Source organism: Ascidiella aspersa, chromosome 3, assembly GCF_963924565.1.
Source record: "Ascidiella aspersa chromosome 3, kaAscAspe10.2, whole genome shotgun sequence".
Classification (NCBI taxonomy): Eukaryota; Metazoa; Chordata; class Ascidiacea; order Phlebobranchia; family Ascidiidae; genus Ascidiella; species Ascidiella aspersa.
The window spans coordinates 27,049,188-27,065,372 of NC_139449.1; the positions used below are offsets into that span (position 1 = coordinate 27,049,188).

A 16,185-nucleotide genomic window follows, 5' to 3' on the forward strand; every position below is an offset into this window, starting at 1 on the left:
TAAGTTGGTGCATATAGATTTTTATCCAACTAAAAACTAATCTAACATCCATTAAGTCGAAAGCAACACGTGAAGCGCAAAAACACGTTTGTTTGGTTTGAAGTAGAAATGAAATAAATTAGGTAGTCGAGAACCATTGGACACACAAAATTTACGCACAGAATGCTCGCCGTTATACGTTTTTTTATAAACGACGGAGAGCATCCGAATAAAATTAGTAAGATTAAGTCCGGAAAACTTTAATTTTTAGGAGAGGTTTATGTAATATAGTTTTCACTTAGAGAGTTTTTATGCGCACGGCGCGTTTAAACTGATAAAATCCACTTGCATAAAGATATATTAAAAAATGAAAAATGGTTGCAGGAGGCGCATATTTTTGTTTTTGGTAGGTTAAAATAGCCAAAAACAAAGGCATAGCCTCATTCCAGTTTGTAAGAGTTAATTGACCCGCGGGTCATAGGTGGCCGAGCCCAGGTTTACTGTATGCCGTCAGTTTGTAAAGTCCCTGAGTAGCTTTAATTGACACAGCAAAAATGTTTGCTGCAAAACCCCAAGATATAACGATCCTTTGTAACGACGTGACAAAATGATTTTATCATGTCAGTTCCCTTTGTTGAGAAGTATCGAGTTATGCCGCTAAAACACAACAATATTTGCTGATTCATACGTCGGCGGCTGCTTGGTAAATACACCAGGCTGTAGATTTAAAGCCAAACAATAGCACACGGATCTACGTAGCGGGACGGATATCTCGCTCATACCGTAATGTCAACAAAAGCAACGCTACAGTTGCTGGCGTAACTGTTAATGATGAATATGAAAAGCGCGGCTTTGCATTTTAACTCGAGCAAAGTCTGTCGCAGTAGTTATGTAACTGTCAATTCAGCACGACACGTGCAATCGTGCTTGCATGGCACAGCTCGTCATCTGTGAACAAGAATCTAGGGCAACTTTGGGTCAACCGGACTTAGTAGTGGGCCGGGCTTGACACAATGCTGTATGATGATTGGGCACTACTAAAATAAGTTCTTCTGGTATATACTTGTTTGTCCAACGTTTCGACTAATTATTCAGAAAGCATTTATCAGGGAATGACACACACATTTTACTTTCGTGTTATTTTACTTTTTGTGGCATTCTACTTTGCGTTCTGTTGGCCGCGTGTGCCATTACCTGATAAAGGCTTTTTTAATAGTTAGCCGAAACGTTGGACAAACAAATATATCCCAAAATATTTTTTTTAGTTTACTATGATGGAGCAGTGTGTATATCGCAGTTTTCGGGAGTTGGAAACTATAGACGCAGGCTGTCAGAAACAACCAGTAAATAAGGCTAACAAACGTGTAGCAAATTACTTCTAATACGAACTGACCAGTTTGTAACTCACATTAAATCGACAAAATTGTAATTGACGATTTATTATACAATGGGGATTTCAACGGGGTATCGTTTGCAATAAACGAGATTCGCACACAGCGCAAAAGCATATGATTAAAATATATACTCAACGCACCAGGCTGTAAAACTCGAGAGACAGAGAAAAATCCTCAAAACCCCAAACAAACAAAACGACGCCCTATCATTTAAAAAAGAGAATCTAATGATATCTTCGGTGACGATTCGGGCTGCAATTAAAGCCCTTTCTCCTTGTGACAGGCGCGCGCACATCTTGAATTCGCAACAAAAGAACACAGTTAAGCGCAAAATGTTGGTGCGCCGGTGTGACGAATTCCAAACAAAGCGGCTAGATAACACCTGACGCACCAAACAAAGAGAAAACAATTGCATAAAACGAATGAACGTCTGTGGAATTAAACGAAAATGATTATCGGTTGACCGCAAGAGTGCAAAGACGGCCTTACGACGATTTTCGATCCCTGTACAAAAGTAATTGCTTTTCTACTAATCAGACAATAAAACTATACTAACGTATGTACAGTACACGTTAAATAGGGTTTGTGTCGGTGAAAAAAGTGCTTAAATCCACATAGCGTCGATTTCAATATTTGTATGAACGTTACGACTCTGGGTTGTGTTACGTAAGTGAATGATTTTCACATTCCCAAGGCCGGCTTTGTAGAGTGTGTTTTGCGCGGCAGTGCGCAAAAGAAATCGATAACATGAAAAACACACTTTAAACACATTAAGGAAGATAAAAACTTAACTATACGTAATCATCTTACCGTAATCAGCAGCACCCTAATTACAGGTCGTCATCAGTTAGATTTTTTTGAAAAATATTCCACTTGTGTAGTTATATGTGTTCGCAAAGTGAGGTATTCGCAATTTCCAACCGAGCGACCGCGGCGTTTATAGCGAAGAGAAATTAAGGCTAAAAGCGAGAGAACGAACAAAAAAAGGAAACAACGGAGCGAAAACGACTTTGGGCACCTGGTCACTGGGTCACGTGAGCACGACGCCCTTGATGTACTCGTGCAAAGTCGAGTTCCAGAGGATCTTGACGTGCGAGTTGCCGGGAAGTTCGACGTCGTGAACCGGCTGCGTCTGGCCCTGGCGCCACTGGAGACAGGCCGAGCCGCTCCAAATGTTAACCGTGCCGTCGCCGCTGCCGTCCACCAGACTGGGAGACTGGTCGGGGAACATGTCCTCGTCGTACAGGAGCGTCTGTTCAAATTTTTTTTTTTTTTAATTTTTTTTAGGTTAATATGTGATGAAAAATTTTGGCTGATCGCGTTGTCCAAGCAAACTCGATTTATTACAAGAAGATCTTCCCGAATATTTTTTTGCAAATAAGCGATTTGGATACGACTTGACGGGAGTTTATTAAGGCAATTTACGTAATTTTTTACTGGGATTTAGCCGAAATATTTTATTCGTGAAAAAAATCCCTAAACGTCATACGATGCAAACAAAAAAGGCGCCGCAAACCAAGACAAGCTTTAAATATAAAAGCGACCTTGATTCGTCAGTAATCGCAGCAAGTTTCGCCAAAACCCCGTCATTTCCGCACCGCCACCAACAACATCAACAAACCACCGTTAACAGGCAATCTATAAAAAAACCTGGGCACAGTTTCGGTAAAAAATTGACATATAAAACGACCAGAATCTACAAAAATACCACCAAAATTCGTTCGGCCAATGCTTACCTCGGCAGTTGGCACCTGTGACGAGTAAATGCAGTGGACGGGAACAGACGGCGCCTCGGACACCGCGCCCAGGGTCTTGCCGTTGTCAAGCCAAAGGTCCAGGCACCATTTGCATCCGATGCGTTTGAAGAGCTCCGGGTAGTCGAACACGGTGAAGTTGCGCTCAACGGTCACAACGATCGTTTGCTTGTCCTTGGGCCAGAGGTTCGGACGCGGGAACATGAAGGGGAAGGCAGGAGCGGTCCGCACAGCGTCGCGCAGCTTGAGTCGAGGCAGCGCCCAGTCGTGACCCTCCGTCTCGCCTGCAAAAAGCGTCACATTCGAGTGCAGGGTGTTTTTAAGGTTTGGTTTTGGTGACCGCTAAGTAGTTTTAAGAGACCGCAAGTGTTTTATTTAAATACCAAAAATAGCCATATTTGCTTAAACGAATTATTTATTAGGCTACTGGCAGTGCACAATCACAGAACAAATTTTTCAGGTTCTATCTCATGCAACAAAACAGACGCATTCCCAAAATTTTGGAACACTGTGTCTATGTCCAAATTTTGGGAAACTGCTGGAGAAATTCCCAAAACACCTTAAAAAAAACACTGTTCGTCGGTTTACAAAATGCGTTGGACCAGGGGTAATCAAAGTTTGGGGTTCTCGAAGCAGTGATAAGGGATCGGCGAATGGAAAGTTTTTAGTTTTACATCGAACCGAAAATGATAAAACACAATGATAAACGCTTTATAATTATTACTTTATATATATGTGTTTAATTTATATATGTGTTATATACATATAATGTATTATATACATACATATTTATTTATTTTTTATTGCATAATACTATAAAGTGCCGCTATGTAGATCTTGTATTGGTGGGAAACAAGTCATATGCAAGCGCTATTGTGGACTTATTTGGCCAAAGGCCTGGTTCATCCCAGTACTTACCATTTTAAATTATAATAAATCATTGCCACAAAAAAAATGATATAGCCAATCAGTTTTAAACTAAAATATGCTATTTGAAATCCAGTAGAAAGCAGTTACAAATCACCAACAGGTGACTTTAGTTGACTAAAGTTTAAATCAAAAACTGTTTGTTTACAGTTTAAACCAGTGCTTTTCAACAGGAACGCCATGAAAGGTTGCTAGGTGTTCAGTGGGGAAAAGAAGTAATATTCAAAAACATAAGGCACTTATGTTTTATAATTGCCCACGGTGGTTAAGATGCACAACTATGGCCTGTGTAGGCTGTGTAATAAAGCTTTTTAAAGCAAATCATAAGAAACTCCGGTATAACTAAATATTCATAACTGGCATCACTTATCAGGTGTGCAGCCACATTTTTAGAGGTCTAGAGGTGTACCACGAGGTAAAAAAGGTTACGAAACAATTGTTTATACAAAAAATAGTAAGTAAAGCACTGTGACAAACCTGATGTAACTGCCTTGATAGATTTCACAGAGCCAAGGTAGGGTCCACAAATTGATACAAAACTATCTATAAACTTGTTCTTCCATTGTTCGGGTTGTTTTTTCAGCCAATAGTAGATGAACATGTTTCCCATGCTATGGCCCATAATGACCACTTTCTGATTGTTATTTGCTTGGTACGCCGTTTCTACCAAGAGCGTCAGATTCTTTAAGAAGATTTCATGCTGAGCTAAAACAATGGTTTTTGCAATAAAAAAATGATTTTCACAATAAATCAACAAGCATATCGTAGTTTAGTAGAAAATAATACTTAGTGCACTTTGATACTAAGAAAAATATAAATTTAACACTTTAAGTGTTAACATTTTTTTATATAAACAACTTTTTTTAATATTTGTTGAAAATTCATAAGATGTCTAAACTGTATATTTTCCAGTTAAAATCGATTGTTTGTACATTAAACCAGCTACCCTTTAAACTTAACATTAACTAACCAGGTGCAAGACGCCAGTCAAACGGTGCTCCCCACAAGTCTACTTCTCTTTTGTATCCCAACTTCTTGATATGGTAGTTTACCAGTGGTGCAAAGTAATCGCTTCCTAGAAAAAAATTAGGTTGCAAATTTACATAACTTGAGTCTATATCGGTCTACAAAGTGAAACAATCAGACATTTTTATGTTATAAGACCATATAATTAGGCTTAGCATTAGGTGTACAAACAAAAACACAGATATCTTTATGTCTATTTTATATCATTTAACATAAAGCATATTATGAACGATATTGAAATTTATTTTGAAACCTAGAACAACATGATACTAACAGAACCATGTCTAACAAAGTATTTGTGAAACAACCTACCAACTTCATAATGATTAGTGTCGAGATACTCAAAACCTTCTGTGGAACCAAACTTTGGAACACGTGTTTGTACGCCTATGTTGTTCGTAACTTGTCTTGTGGTTGTGTTGTATAACATTCTAAAAAACAATAAATTGTTTTTTTAAAACCTTGTTTACAATATATTTCTATTTGAAAAGTGTAGCAAAGGTTAAAGCCTAAGAATATAGTGTTTTTAGTCAAGGGAAGGTAGAAACACCAACTTTTACCCAGTTACACCTTTAAAATTTCCTGTATAAACCTTCAAGCCAAATAATAATTTGTACCTTAGGTTGTCAAGCCAACAGTCAACAACATCTGGTAATAGTTCTTCAAGATTCAACCAGAGGCTGAACCAATCAGCATGCTTTGCACAATAAAAATGAGTAACACTAGGCTTATCCAGTTTTGCTAAAAGCTGGGTTCCAAGAACTCCTGGCACTGCAAAGCATAAGAATAAATCAATTGATGGAATAAACTGGTTAAATATGTAAGACATATACATTTATATAGTCCATGTAATTAGTTTGCTGCAGTTCAGACGTATTGCTAAATATTGTTGTTTAGTGTCATATCACAGTACAACCACCGGTAAAAATTGCAAAATTAAAAAACTTACTTTATGTTAAGTAGCTTTAAAGAAGGCCCACCCCTAACCAAAATATTTATTTTTTGGGAAATACATCCCCCTGCAAATCCGGTTTAGAGAATTTTTTGGCTGGTCTAGAATCCTATCCAAATGCACATTATTATTTGGGTTAGGGCGTGGGTTGGCTGTTTGGTTTGGGTAGGTCAAGAATAGTAATAAATACAAATATATCAATACTTGACTCACCCACACCCAAACGCTAACTGGGTAATACTAATTTACGGAATGGTCGGAACACTCACTAATTTAAGTGTTACCCCGTTAAAACAATTATTAAACCAACGCACAATATTTGAGTTAGGGTGGGGGTTAGCGTTTGGGTGAAGGTGGGTCAACTGTGAGCGTTCCGACCACTCCGACCATTCATCATTCCATAAATTAGTTGTACCTAATCAAATATTGTGCGTTGATTTAATAATTGTTTGATCTAGACTAGCGACAATTTTTAAAATATCTTGCTTATGAATAAATCAAACTTATACATACCCATCACAACAGGTTTGCGGTGATAACAATCAGGAGACTTGCACACAACATTTTTCCAATATGGAGGCTTTTCAAAGATTCTAGTTTGATCAGTGATCAAAAACAAACATTGCAGGAAAAGTGTAAAAAAGAAACAAATTGCAATCTCTCTTGCCATTAATTTTTGGTATTTATTTTTTCAAAATGTCAAACTTAACTGGCGTCCTAAAATAACCTTAAAAACAGAAAACAATTTTTGTTTTGAAAGTAAAGATTCTCATCAAAATAATACCACTTCAAAGATTGTGTAATACCTCATTATCTCATTAACACAATCACCTAGCTATAAAAAAACAAAACAACATCTAAATAGTTATACTTTCTCACAAACTTTATTTCTAAGGTTGCCTGATTCTCTTAACACTGAGTTTTAAATTTGTTATATAACTTTTTCGTAACCATGTAAACATCTGCCTCGGATGAAAAGAATGGCAGAAAAAAGCAAACGCATTTCTTCGGTTTGTTGACTTACTGAAAGAAATGAACAGTAATAACCTCTCTCTCTGTACGCTTTTCCTTTCTCTGATGACCAAGAGTAACCTTTCGCGCCACGCTTGAATGAAAACGGTCTGACCAGCCTATTTGTCAGCATCCAATCGCGGCTCATCAATGCTTTGTTTGTTTTTGACCATAGAATTATCACGACCTGAGCACTATCGAAACAAAAGCAGTGGTTCCCAACCTTATTGGTTGCGCCGTTGCGGCACCCTACAGAAATTGTAAATAGTTTTCGACACCTTTGGTAATTTTCCTGTGCCTTGCGCCCCCCTGTATGCCTGCAAAAAGCAATTCGGCATTTTCAATTAAATATCACTAAGACAACCTGATAATAGTGAAGTTTGTTGTCGAAAAAAAATTAAGTTTAATTGGTTGAATTGGCGCTAAACTGTAAATTCAGAAGGCTTTTTGCATTGGGCACACAACAAATTGCTCGTGCACGTTTTGTGATAGCATTTACTCAGCTGTTGTAAGACTGTGATGTCGAGCGCAAATAAAAGTGTCAAGCGCAAACTTAAACTTTGTGTTATCGCGTTTCAAAAGATGTGACGACACACAATACAACGGCAATATTGCAAAAACATTATGGATTCGCGCAAAAAAGTTTGAGTCCCCCTGTTATCCAATTATGACTTTTATAGTTTATCTATAAGTTAGCAAAATTATAGTTAAATAGGGTTGCTATACCTTCGATCACTTGAAAGCATGCAATGGCACTCAAAGAGACTTTGTGCTAATAAAGTTAACAAAAGTGGAACACAGCAGAAGTTTCGCGCGGAGCTTGAATTTTTTTTTAGTTTTACACTGATAGTAGGCTGGGGCTACATAACTCACACCTTGCCTCATTAAATGTGAGGTTCTGTTGCCATTTTTCGGGCGCAATGTTTGCAATAACAATCAAGAAGGTAGGTCTCGTAGGGCAATTTGTTGCAAAATCTGTTTTAAACCGGCAATTCAGCATGTTCAATGGCTATTGTATTTTTTTGGGAAATAAATACAACGTCTCGCGTAAAAGTCTTGTTAAAAGCTTAAGCAACTAACGCACTAAGTCTTTTGGTTTTAATAACAAAAAATATAATAACGAGAGAAATCTTTTTTTTGAGCTGAAAACGTTATCTCAAGTTAATATTGTAAAACACGACGGGACTCAAGGAAACTACGTAAATGAAATAAAAACGTGTTATTCTTTGCATCATCAAAAGCGAAGGTTTTGTCAACTTGTCTTAAACAATACAACAGGCGCTTTTTTCTGATTGGATAACATGTTTTTCAGGGCATGGCGTAACTTCGTGACGCCATCTTTGGACTTTTTTCACGTTTCCTCGAATCTTCTGGATCTTACCCTGCGCGCCCCATAGTAGAGTTTACTGGGGTCACAACCGAGGATCGTACGACCGAAAAGTATTACAACCCAATATGCCAGTAATTATTACAGTGCGTTCACTACTCGATTAATCGGGGGTAGAACTAGAATGAAAGACAATGGCAGACTATAGAGGGACAGACAAACATGACCGGCCTGTTATAAAAGGAAAATATATAAGCAAGAATAAGTTCATTATATAGTACTAACCAGTCAGTGTTAAATACAAAATGTCAATTTAAAACATAACATATGACAGGTTTTTGAATGCAGCGCACAACTTCATGTCTGATTACTTTTAATCTTTCAATCAACAATACCCCATGTTTAACCACATTTGTGAATTGAACGTGAAATTTGAATTGTTTAATTACGGTATTGAAGACGATTTGGTGTTATAGTATTATATTTGTTAGGTTACATTTATCAAAAAGTTTATTCGATTTAGGCAAGTTTTTCAAAGATTCTGTTACGTAATAAGCGACGTAAAACAATGGCCTTTTAGTAAAGCAAATATTTTTTAATATTTTTACACATTTGTTGAATGCTTTTTGTCGTAAACGACAAAAGGTAATGGCAGAAGGCAGAAGCGAAAGTATGTTTTTTTTCGCATGGACTCAAAACTACTTGCACCCTTCAATGGATTGTTCGCCGTTAAGTTCGAAATCGAACCAAAGCATCATTCGAAGGATTTTCAGGCTTTGCAGAAATGTTTCTATTCAGTGGTTCCTTATACAGCGAAAGAACTAAAGACCAACATGGCTTTTAACAGCATTTTGCTGTTCGTCAGCTCAGTGTGATGGTGTTCATTATACTCTTCAAGGGTAGATGTTTCCTCGTGCAAAGGTAAATGAGTTATAAATTACCAAATATAATAAATTTTGTATGTTGTTATTTTGATAAATGCTGTACGCTCACATTAAAGAACCTGCACTTCAAACGACGCGAGAGAGTAAAAATAAAATGAAACGTTTTTGGCTATGTGCCCTACCCTTTAATTGTGGCTTAGTTGCATGCTTTTTTTTCTATAAATCTAACCCTACGTTGCCTACTATATGTTTATAAATCTGAAGTATGTTCAAACCGAACCCTAATCCCAACTGAGATATGCCACATTTAAACATGAAGACTACATGGACCATGGGTCACATAACTTTCTTCATAAGGGCTTGATAAGTCCAAGTATTGACGATCGAGGGTCGGATATAAAATTTTGTGTCAAACTTTATTAAATTGATTAAACGAAATAATTGTTAAAGAAAAGAATAGAGCTTTATCAAAATATTCGTTCAGCTTATAATTTCATCAAAATTTAGTTTAGAATTGTATCCGACAGCATTTCAACTGTATTTTGTGCATATTGGGGGCAATCATTAGGGCGCTGGCAGTAGTTTGGGCACCCGTGAGATAGACTATGACAGAATCATAAAGGTACGCTATATAAATGGAATCAACGAACTGTTTCCCAGTGCGATGAATAAAGCAGGAATGACCAATCTATGGCGCACATAAACAGTAGCGCGCTACAACGATTCAAGGCGATTCTATGAGAAGGAGGTGGGCAGGACAGGGCAATGTGGATGTACAGCGAATCGCGAAGAAGGCAGATCATAAAAATTCAACATAGAACAAATCTTCCTTTCCTTCAAATCTTGGGGGCACACCGAGAAAAAGTACATTTCCGGATGTTATGAAAGCCCTTAACAAACTACCAAAGGAAGAAAGCGTCCGTCAATCCCCGACTGAAGAGGATTGAATCGGTATTACGAAGAGGAACTAAAAGTGGACGCATAGCGATGGCACAGAAGACAGGCTTTAACAAATGAGAGGACACAGAGGATAGATTGTCCTCCCTTGCAAATCTTGGGAAATCATCCAACACAGAAATACTTGCTGCTGCTGGATGTCACTCCAAACTTGGGACACCGGTCACAATCAAAACATCGATGAAGGTTAGCAAACCTCTAAATTGTCTACTGGTATCAGCTCTCATAAAGCATCTAACTTCCTCTAATGTTTAAACGGTCGCCAGCAAGCCTTGGCAAACCAAGTAATCCACGACGACTTATATCTAAGCTTCGAAGCCTAAAAATCACATTAAACCGAAAAATTTCACTGGTGCGCTTGAAGCGCTGCCTGAAATTAAGTCTCCAATTCCCATAGCGTCTTCAACATTTTACAACATAACAAAACCGATAGGAAGAAAGAGGAAGATTAAATAGCAAACATGCAGAGAGTTTTAACAAGGAAGAAGATATTTCGAATTCAGGACGAGCCTAAGCATCGCTGCAACTTATTCTTGGTCGCAAGTGCAACCTGGTCTCATGCGTCTCCGGCTCCATGCGGTCGACTATAAACGTGAAGGTAAAACTATTTTCAGTTGTAAGTTTTCTGATTCGATATTACATATCGCTTAAAACTCTTCTTTAATTTACAGTCAGCGGATTCCAACTTTTTCGTCCTGGCACTAGTACTGCTGGATTTAGTTGGCGAGTGACCCGACGACCGAACGCTGATAACTAGGGCCATTTTTATACGAAATTGCTTGTTTGTAGAGGCCACAGTTACAGTTCTTCCTTGAATTGATAACAGTTACCCAAACATAATATTACGTCGATTTCAGACCCAAGCGTAATATTATGTCGAAAAGTCAAGGGGTTTTATGGATTATCAAAAGTGCGTCGTGTTTTTTGGCGATAAATTTAGGTAGCTTGTGTTATTTTGTCCTTGTTGAAAGGGCACTTTGCTTCGATTTTCTCCACATGGTAAATTATAATAAACAGCAAATTAAACAGGGATGAAGTAGTGTAACCCCCTTCACGCGGCTATAAAGAAATCACTACAGAAAAGTGTTTCAACTTATTTATTGTAATACAGCATCACGTAATTTTTAACATTTTCAGGCTTGAAATTTCTGTCTTTTCTCAATAGCTTTTTAAGCATAGAAAATGAGCGTTCAACTGTAGCTGATGTTGGCTGAGCTTTTTGCAGTAACGCATAAGTGGCTGGTGGAATGCTCGAGTTTGAACAGCACATTATTGTTTCCACACCTGAATTGGCTAACCGTTGCTCGATGTAATCTCGAATTGAACAGGGATCCTCGTGAAACTGCATGTTTTTAATACCTTGAATGCTTCTTCCATGCTGCAGTCACTAGCTTCCAAGAGTTCGACGTTGTTTGTAAGCGACTGATAGTTTGAAAGAAGGACAAGGTCTGATGCCAGCTGATTTTCGTTTATAGCCTCCATTGCCCTGGTGACCAAAATTCCACCGCTTGCCCAGTTGTTTACAATGGCACGAACAGCAGGAAGGTGCTCACTGTAGTAAAAAGCAGCTCTAAGCCAGGTTGCCCATCTCGTAACCACAGGTAACGGAGGCGGCGGTAAGCCGGCATCACGAAAATCTTTGGACCGGTCTTTGTTTTTAACTGTTGCCGCCTTTACTGTTGCTACGACTTCGTCTATGTTTTTGAAGTACGCACGCACTCGCATTGCGCAGTTGTGCAGTAAGTGTGCTAAGCAAGTGACGTGAAGTAGATAGGGATAAAATTCTTTGAGTGTCCTGCCGGCAAGAATCATGTATCTCGCAGCATCCGTCAAAAGCAAAGCAAAATGTTCACGCTTAGTACCGAGTTGTCGTAAAACATCGTCCACAGTGTGAATAATGCTTCTGCTGTTAATGCTACCATCACGAGCAAGACAATCAATCAGGAAGGTTTGAGTAGGAGTTTTTAGACTTCCTACAAGCACGTTGATGTACTTTTGCCCAGCCACATCCGCCTCATCTATACGACCATGAAAATTTTTTTATCATATACTTAATCACGGATTTCATTTTCTTTTTGCCTTGCTAGCGTGGCAACGCTAGCTCGAGCAGCAGTCTCAGAAGGCAAATTCTTTCCTGCAGTGGTAAACAAGGATTTTAAAGCTGGATGATTAAGCGATGAATAAATGCAGAGGAATGTCAGCGGATAAAAATGCAGAAACTACCATGTCAGTAAATTTTTTCGTTGGGGCTTGTTCAATAAAAGTTTGCCTTGATTGCGATGCTTTTTTTTGCTCCAATCCAGCTTGATGGCGTTTTCTATTCCTGTGGCTTTCAACAAAATGATTTTTATCGAACTTCACTAAGACCTCGCAAAAATTGCACCTTAAATCACCTCCGGGAGTTGCATTAAATTCATCAGGAAAATCTCTACAGATCTGTCTAACTTTTGCTGAAGACGATCTAGCTTGCTTAGGCATTTTTGTATTACACAATGTTAGTAGGCTATTTCTAAAATCCAAACTGTTAATCTTCGAAAAGACCACGTTTATGAAGAGGAATTGTTTTATAAGAATTATTTAAATACGTAACAATGAATAAACAATGGACAATTTGCGATAAAAGTTACTGCTGATCCTAGTGGGCATTGTGACATATTACTGCTTTTATGGGTTAATATGGATTAATTGTGTCGCAGTTCCCAATTTACAATGCTTCCACGACGATTTTTAGAAAAAATTACTCCCAAGAAACACAAAAACTTTGTCAAATGCCATAATTTGACAAATTTTAACTTTATTACAAAATTTTAACTTTATTGCAAATTTTTACTTTATTTTAACCTATAAACTTCTTAGAAACAGTCCCCTAGGTGCTGAAAACAACTTTATTCTTTGTTTCGTGGACAGACGAGTTCCTTAAAAAATTTTAACTTTTATTGACTTTTGCGGGCCCTACTGATAACATACGAAGATATTCGTCAACTGTGCTGTCGAACCCCGCACTTATACAGGATGAATGATGCTAAAGAACAGGAGGTAGAAGCTTGCTTGTACATTTCGACCTCCCCAACCAGTTGCAAGCCCATCCACGTGTTGTGAAAAGCACGCTCTTTCTGTAAAACGTGATTACATGGATCCCAACATTCGGCGCTGGAACGAACGCTTTATACTTTACTTGTGATTCATGATTGGTTGCAATAAATGTAATATAGATTTGTCTTGTTTGAGTTAATATTCAAGCAAAAAAAACACGAACGTGTCTACGTCCTATTCCCCAGATTATTTTGCCTATTTTCATTACTAAAATGCAAAAAAGTTTAGCGCTTCTCACGAATCTGAATTATGTTTCAACCCGCGAAATATTTGAGGGGTACAACCTTAGGACTATTATTTTGAGTCGTGCAAAAAATTATTTGCGACCCCATGCTGTAGGCTACGATGATGCCCTGGAATAAAATAGTATTTTTAACAGACAAGATTTAAACCAAGTTTTGGGTTTCGGCTTTTTCGTTTTACTGTTAATTAAACATGCTTTGCCATTGAGCCATGCCATTAATTTAAAATAGGCATCCTAGATTTATGCTAAATGCACATAATTTACTGTTTTTCAGATATGCTGATTGACATAATGTCATGGAGGAACTTTTTTTGTATAAATTTTGGGTATAACTAATTTAGTCTCTCCAAATATAGTTTTGCCATCCAAAACTCTTGGTAGAAGAATATCTTTCGCTTCTATTCAGAGTTCTTTGTGTAGGCAATGCTTTTTCGCAACGAAGCGGAAACGAAACAAATAAAATTAGAAAGTTGCACGAATGCACGTGCAGTTGATAATGAAACCACTACTGGGCGCTGCTAAACTAAATGGCTGCGCCGTTAACTCGTCACTCAGTCCTTGTATTGCGCGTTCATAAAAGCTTTCTGATACGACAGACCGACTACGACCGGCGATCGCGGCATTCACGAGTTCCTGCATGGCGTTGTGGAATCGGACTACGGACTCGGGATTCATGTGTGACCACGTAGAGCGAGTCCTAAGTCTGAACTGCGCATGCGCAGAATCAAATTGCTAACCACATATAGTGTAAATTGTAAGGTGGAATGGCATATGGTGAAATATTTTGGGTGTGTTATACCAGTGCTTGTCAACCTTTTTCGGAATGGTACACCCTTTTTACGTTTACTAAAAACTGATACACCCCAGTCCACGCAATACACCGAATCTGTAGTAATCCTAATCGAAATAAGTACAAGCACGGCTGAAGTATAGCAAATCCGTAGCATATACAAATATAAAATTTCATCAGTCATTTGAAGTGAGGGTTGCTGTTAATTTTTTCGGTCAGTTGAAGGAACCGAGGCAGTAGCCTTGTTTCGAGTGCTTCTCTCATAAGCGTATAAACATCCTTGATAGAATTTCTTTTTGGGTTTTAATTTCAACCAGAGCAGAAAATCTTTGATCTTCATGGGCAAGCGAACAAGAATGAAAATCGCTTTTTTCACTGAGATTTAAGTATTTGCTTTGGGTGTGCTTTGGTTTTTGACCCGCGGAGCACCACAAACATTCCAGTTGTAGGCTTTTGAAATTGCTTTAGGGCAACCATATTTTGCTCTAACTAGTGTGTCACAAACTTTTAATTAAGATATCCTTAAGTTATTATTTTGTGCTGGCACACCTTAATCGTGTAAAGCAAAACTGCTTACATTAACACCGTTTATGTCGAATAGCGACAAAGTCACGTCACAAGACTTAGACAACTAGATTTATTTTAGCTTTTTCAAATTAGATTAGAATTACAATTACCAAATTCCCAAAAAATAAAATTTCAAAAATTATTCTAATAAGAACGTGAATGGTAAAAATTAGAATTAGCGCTTTTTGCTCTAATCATGGAATTAGAAAACTAGATTTATCTAGTTGTCCAAGTCTGTCTGGTAAACCCCTTTACACCTCGTCAAAGTTGTACACCCTTTAAAAAGTATGGTACACCCTGGGTTGTACGATACACCCGGTTGAAAAGCACTGTGTTATACAATCCTTTTGGAATGGATTGCTGTATATCCACCCTGTTTAAGTTAAGTAAATAGCTGGAATAATTGCTGTAGAGTCGGGGCCAGACTAGGGACTCGATGGAGTCGGCAACTTGATAGGAAAAGTTTCGTGTTTATTTTTGGGGGCCGGGGTCGGACTCGGGGGTCTATTTGGATTGATGTTAGGCGACTGTGCAGCATTGGATTCCTGGGTTCACGACGTCGGGTATATGCACCTATTACGTGATTAATATTACCATGTTTTTTTAAGCGTCTACTGCAAAAACAACTTGTCTGGTATAACGTCAGGCTTCATTGATAGGAGTTCATATGAATACTCAATGACTAGCTTTACTTTACCTAAGATTTTTGTCTGTTCTATAGACAGGACCTATATAGCCTACTGTACAACGAAATAAGGTTAAATTCTAATATTAATTTCTACAATTAAAAAAAAAACAAGATGAACGCTGTATCGTTGGTTGAATTGAAAGCCAACGAATCTCAAGAAATCTTAAAGTTTGTTTGTGAAAATCATTTAAAATCGCCATTTTTTCGATCGGCTAATTTCACGCGCAGCTACTGTGAGGATATTTACAAATACTATATGGAAGACTTGGAAACTACCCTGGAACTAAAAGCGTCTTACGGATTTCGTGAAAAATCTTCTTCAAAACTCGTAGCTCTTTGCATCAACAAAATACGAGAAAAGGTACCAAGTATTAAAGTAGACGAAGTACCAGAAAAATTCCGGCGAACGTTTCGTTTTTTAGCATTAGTCGAACAAGCATGGCTTGGCAAAAATGACGACACGATCTTAGAGTTTGGAACAGTTTGCGTTCGACCGGATTATCACGGAAATGGACTTGCAACACAACTTGCGAAAGTGACTGAGAGAAGGGCGATTGAACTTCAATGTGACGCCGTTGGAGTTGCATCTTCG

General features: G+C 38.1%; 1 protein-coding gene across 1 annotated transcript; it reads right to left on the reverse strand.

The window, feature by feature from the left end:
• Positions 1 to 1,408: 1,408 nt before the first annotated feature.
• LOC146161255 (lysosomal phospholipase A and acyltransferase-like) lies at positions 1,409 to 6,782 on the reverse strand. Its single transcript, XM_083384295.1, has 7 exons — positions 6,546 to 6,782; positions 5,698 to 5,851; positions 5,393 to 5,511; positions 5,025 to 5,129; positions 4,532 to 4,759; positions 3,110 to 3,411; positions 1,409 to 2,625 (listed from the first exon to the last, which is right to left on the reverse strand). Exons 1-7 carry the CDS (start codon positions 6,700 to 6,702, stop codon positions 2,404 to 2,406), a joined length of 1,287 nt encoding a protein of 428 aa, XP_083240421.1. The 5' UTR covers positions 6,703 to 6,782; the 3' UTR covers positions 1,409 to 2,403.
• Positions 6,783 to 16,185: the final 9,403 nt, after the last annotated feature.